General features: G+C 36.7%; 1 protein-coding gene across 1 annotated transcript; it reads right to left on the reverse strand.

Moving 5' to 3' along the window:
* Positions 1-213: 213 nt before the first annotated feature.
* LOC102586706 (ubiquinone biosynthesis protein COQ9-B, mitochondrial) lies at positions 214-5,052 on the reverse strand. Its single transcript, XM_006367373.2, has 6 exons — positions 4,595-5,052; positions 3,688-3,795; positions 2,817-2,978; positions 2,553-2,724; positions 703-776; positions 214-601 (listed from the first exon to the last, which is right to left on the reverse strand). The coding sequence occupies exons 1-6, from the start codon at positions 4,910-4,912 to the stop codon at positions 521-523; spliced, it is 915 nt and encodes a 304-aa protein (XP_006367435.1). The 5' UTR covers positions 4,913-5,052; the 3' UTR covers positions 214-520.
* Positions 5,053-5,784: the final 732 nt, after the last annotated feature.

A 5,784-nucleotide genomic window follows, 5' to 3' on the forward strand; every position in this document is an offset into this window, starting at 1 on the left:
ATGCATCATAAATGGACTTATGTTACATGTATGTATGCACGCTATTGAATGTATATCCATGTGTTTTTTTTTGTATTTCATTGAAAGTATCATTGTTGATAACATACAAGGTATGATTTATGAAAGGAAGCATAATAAAACTTGATCAATGGACTAAAACCAAAACCTATATCCCTAAAAGAGATCTTCCAAGAAATCAAACAAACCCTGAAATACAACAAAAAGACGAATTCACAACTTTTCTTGATTTTCTATCAGATAAAGATGGAATTTTTCATTCCCAATAAGTGCATATGGGGTTTTCTTGACTATCCAGAGGAAAATAGAAAAGGGAAAGAAGCATATTTTGCCAACAAAAGATATTCTCATGTACAAGCATATTCTAACGCCAAAATGGCAACCGGATGCCCATCGAATACTGCTAATCTAAATTAGCATTTCTGCTGATAGACACAAATTATAATTTTTATTTTGTGAACCACCACACCTATAAGATCATATTACTCACTGCAAACTATATTCAGCCTGTGAAGACCCTCTTCATAAAACCTTGTACAGAGCCTCCCATTCCTGCACCAACTGCTTCCGCCAAACGTTGTGCCTGCAAAATTGTTTGCAGATTATTCTCAGAAGTCAGAACCAATACTCTGAAATCCTAGTACACATTCCTTTTAAAACAAAATCACATTAGCAGCAAAATACCTCTTGAGCAGTCTTCTTCAGATCAAATGCATCTTTTGTTCGTGCATCCAAGAATGCCCATGTATCACGAAAATCTGTCAACAGAAACATAAACAATTAATCCCACAAATAGAAGACAGACAGACTTTTCTGAACACACAAATTATTGGCGAAAGTGGCAAGTGTTTCAATATAGGCTCCTCACAAGGGAACTTTTGTATGGTATATTAGCTACCCAACTAATTATCAGAGGATTGGAGGCATTTAGGCTTCAACAATGGCTCTAAACCAAAGAGTAAATGAAGAAGATTTACCCATGGAGGGTATTACTTCAGGATCAAAAGTTGCTGCAAGGTAACTTGGAAATGATGACAGGCAAAGTTGTCTTCATGAAGCTTAGATTCTTGGAAAGCACCAAATTCAAATGAAATCCATATCTTTTGGGATATCTGTTATGAGGTGTGACCTCAGAGCAGTGGGGAGCATGCCCATCCCATTAGATATCATTTACGACCCCCTCCCCTTCCTCTTTTTTTTCGTTTCAAGCATGGACCTTAACTTACCGAACTGGCTTAGTAAAGTAGAAATCATTAGCTGTCAACTGTTCATAGTCAGCAGTGGAAGAGGGCGTAGCTTTGATTGCTCAAGTTGCCCTCTCATGGTTGAATGTGAAAAAGAATTTCTTTTGTTTGGCAACAGCATTAGTATTTACATCCTTTCACCAAAAGATCCCTAATCCAACAGATAATGTCTCGCAGAGGACCCTCCAAAGTAATTTCTATTGAAAAATATGCAACACGTAATACATAGCTAGTGAGAGCAAAATTGTCACAACAATGTACCATAAGAGGAACTCATACCAAATACTCCTTCCGGAGCAAGTGTCATTTATTGTTTTATTTTGATTGTCACAAGTGTCCTGTTTTCTACTTGAAAGTATTCAGAGAGTTGGATAGGCGACATGTTGGGTCCGAATATTACATTCTTTATTTTTAGGATTGCATATCTTAAAATTTTGTCATTACAGTGTATTATTGATGCCCCATACAGTGTTTATTACATATAATATCTCATCTACTTTATACGACGAATCAGAACTTCTCCACTCAAGTACCAAGCTTTTGTTTGCAGCAGGGTTCAAATCCGTGACATGTGCCTAACCCACACATCACGTGCTGTGGCGGGAGAGTCGTGTTTTCTAACAAGGGAACATGTCATGTTCTTCACTTGGCACAATACAAGAGTTGGGGAAGTGACATGTTGGGTCCATAATTTACATTTGAATTTTTAGGATTGGGTTGATAAAATATTGTATGTTAAAATGTATTAGTGGATGCCTTATACGAAATTTATAGCATATATTATCTTAAATACTTTATGCCAGCAATATCATGGGATGACCCAAAAAGTTGGCCATTCATTTAGGATTAAGTGCATAGATTTCATATATTCCCACAGGTACAACACTGCTATTGCAAAATATGTCCTCTATTGGTAACTTCAGTTTAATGAACTAAGGCACCAGCAAGAGTGCATCTTTTGCGGAATTATTATCCCGAGAGTTACTTCTGTTCTCATGCCTCCTACACAAAAAAAATGCTTTCTTCTGTAATTTAAAGAGTGATTTGGCGAAACAAGGAGTATGAATAATTTCTAATAACCTGAGAGGCTTCCTTCCAGTTCTATGACTTCCATGACAACAAAGGAGTAGGAAGCAGGAAGAACTGTTGACAGTGGGGCATGTTAGGATTATAAAGGAGCTCGATTGTTAATTGAATGTTAAAATTTTAATAAGACATACCATAATATTAGAAGGATCGCAAGAGAAGAACAAGCATAGGACAAAATACACAGCAGTTACAATGGCACACCTGGAGAGCTATCTGTCAACATGTATAGTTCTGTCGTGGAGTATATTCCACCTAGAACAGTGCGCTTCACATACCAATCAATTTCGTTGGCATCATCACCAACAGCATGCCATATCTCATCAACCAGCATGGCACGCTGCTTGAAGCTTGTTGGAACATTCAAGGGTTGAGCCTACAATCAGTAGTTGTTATCTGAAACACTTCTGCTCATTGTATACATACCCACCACACAAGAAAGGGGCATTAAAAGAAGGAGATAAGTACCTGTATACTGAGAGCTTGTGGCCATTTTGATATGTAAGGGGTTTGCATTTCCAAGCGAATTCTTACAAGCTTTGCTACCCGCTCACTAGGTATCAAGTTTTTCAGATCGTTCCTTGATTCAATGATATCAATGAGTCTTTCCATACACTCATCCATAAAATACTGAGAAAAAGAAGTTCAATATAAAAGATCAACAGAGGATTAACTTATTGATTTGCCGGAAAAAAAAAATACAAGCATTAACTAGATCAGCTAAACTACTTTAAATGTTAAACAGGTAAAAAGCCAGTATAAGTCTGAAACCAATGTTGTATATGATTCAAGAAAAGACGAAGCTTGACAGCTGAATGAGCATTAAGAACCTTGCCAAACGTAATTAATGTGCATTAAAAACAAAGTCAGAGACCAAAACATCTAGCTTTTTATGCCTTCTTGCAAATGCTAAACAAATCAGCAATATCTTAGGATTTAGCTCATTATTTGGTATGGTCATCAAAGAGAGCACATAATGAATGGCTATGTAAACTATATACTTATAACTTATAAGCTCTCAAGGATATATCATTAATAATCCTTTTACTTTACCAAAATAATTAAAAATCCTTTTATTACGGAAACCCGACTATTACTTTTTTGACTTTGCATAATTTACCTCAATGGAGTTCCTTTGAGTTGCACTCATACCAGACAAATTAAGTGCAGATAGATAAAGAGGAAAACCAAAAGAAAAGATAAACAAAACTGAGAGGCAGATAATCTTATATCAACATTTTTAGCAAAACCAAATATGTTGAAGCCCTATAATGCCCACAAAATCCAGTCACATTAAAGAAACCAGAACTATGAGTAATGTAGGTGAACCATCATTTACCTCCACTAGTGCAGCTTCTTTCCGAGGAAATGATCCAACAATGGAAGGTGACACTCCGACATCCCTTGCACCTGTAATCATGGCTGTTTCAGTCCATCCTAGCCGAAGCTGCAAACAAGTTACCCAGCACCAATTACAAGCCTGATTTATACAAAGGGATAGAAAATGTGTGGTTGTATGTCAGAATATGTTTTTAGGAAAGAATTTTCCTTGATGAAATCCTATCAGTGTTTGGTTGCCTTAATTGTGAAAAATGTTATCTCCAATGAAAATATTTCCACCAAAAGGGAGAAATGACTTCCTTCACTTGTTGGGAAGTCGATTCCCTTTACAAGTACTCTTCTTTACCATACACTTGGCAGTCACCGGCCTTCATACCCAATCAAACAGAGGAAAACCCTCAAGAAAATGATTTCTCAAAGTAAAAACATATTTTCTAGAAATACTTTAGGAAAGCATCTTCCTCCATACCAAACATATATCGTCCACATATCAGAGTTAAATTTTATTTTGGGCATGTATATAAGGTGAACCTTATATTACAAGGCATAATCTTCCTTTCATCAGGAAAGCTCTATTAAATGAAGTACTTTTTCATAATTTACCTTTTTATCTTTTCCAATTGGATTACTGAATGTACTGTACTTGCCAGAAATTACTTCTATGCCAAAGAGGTTTCACAATAGAATCACAAGGCATAAAGGTGCCAATCCCATTTCTTCTGGGAGAAATACACCAGCATGTTCAACAAATTCTAAGGTCAAGTAATCAATTTATGCAGCCAATTTCACCAAGTCAACAAACGAATTCAATCAAAATTACATAAGACACAACGCATTAATCTACACATATAGTCCAAAATTTAATATCTGCACAAGAAAACAGAGAGAAAGTAAATGTAACAAACCACATGAGAGAGAGAGGCACTGAGTACACGGGCCTCTTCGTCCTTGTAATGTGCTTTAGGCCGCTTTGTTCTCGAGCTAGATTTTTCATCAGTTTCCTGGTAACGTGTCCTTTCTTCTTCCTTCCAAGATGATGATGCGGTAGAGTCGGTCGGATTAGAGCTAGTCGGAATAGGGTTCTGATCAGGAATATTTCCGGTGGCAGCTGAAGTCATAAATCGAGTGGGGTAGTCTGCTGCTAGGGTTCGAATACTTGATATTGCATCCTGGTGCCGGCGGTAAAACGCCGGCAGTAACCGCTTTGCTGCCGATCGATACATTGTCAACGATTTGCTCGCAACTATTTTGAAGCTCAATAGAGAGAGTGGAGTATGAATATCAGGGAAAGGCTCCACGTAGAGACACTGCAGTGCAGAAACTTGTCAAATGTACAAGCCATTGAATTGTTAATGGGGCAATCTTAAACTTAATTAAAGACTTTTTTTTTTATACCGTCGTTTCCGGGTATCGCTTTGCGAACCCGACTAGCTGTACCCACCGGGTCCCGCTTGTTTCAAGGCGGGTTCACCACGGTTAGTTCCACGGGGCCCTGGAGACTAGTGAAATTGTAGTATATAATATTGGAAAAATTGTATGTAATAGCAAATTATTAATTCAAATTAAATATTATAACCACAGTTTGAATTTAATTGTAACTCATAGCAAATTGTTGTTATTCGCCTCTCTCCCTGAAATTCTCGCTCGCCACTCTCCCTCTCTCACTCGCCAGTCTCTTCCTCGCCTCTCTCACTTTATACAAACATAAATGTATAAATTGTGTTTCTGTTTGTATAAAGCAAGAGAAAATTGTATATACACATGCAAATACATATATCTTCGTCTTATACACTTATAATTATACAATACAAATATTTCTCTGCCCAGTTCTCTTTTGCCTTTCTCTCTTTCTCGCTTTATACAAACACAAATGATACAAAATACAATGTATAATTTGTGTTTATATAAAGCGAGAGAGAAATATTTGATATACAAACGTTTTATTTCGATTCAATTGTATACAAATTCAAATTTTATGCAGATATACAAACACATAAAATTGAATTGAGAGGTTGTCAGTGATTTATACAAACGAGAGGCTGCTAGCGATTTATACAAATGAGAGGCTGCTAGCGATTTTATACAAATCTGATTC

The sequence above is a fragment of the Solanum tuberosum genome, unplaced genomic scaffold, assembly GCF_000226075.1.
Source record: "Solanum tuberosum cultivar DM 1-3 516 R44 unplaced genomic scaffold, SolTub_3.0 scf00788, whole genome shotgun sequence".
NCBI lineage: Eukaryota > Viridiplantae > Streptophyta > Magnoliopsida > Solanales > Solanaceae > Solanum > Solanum tuberosum.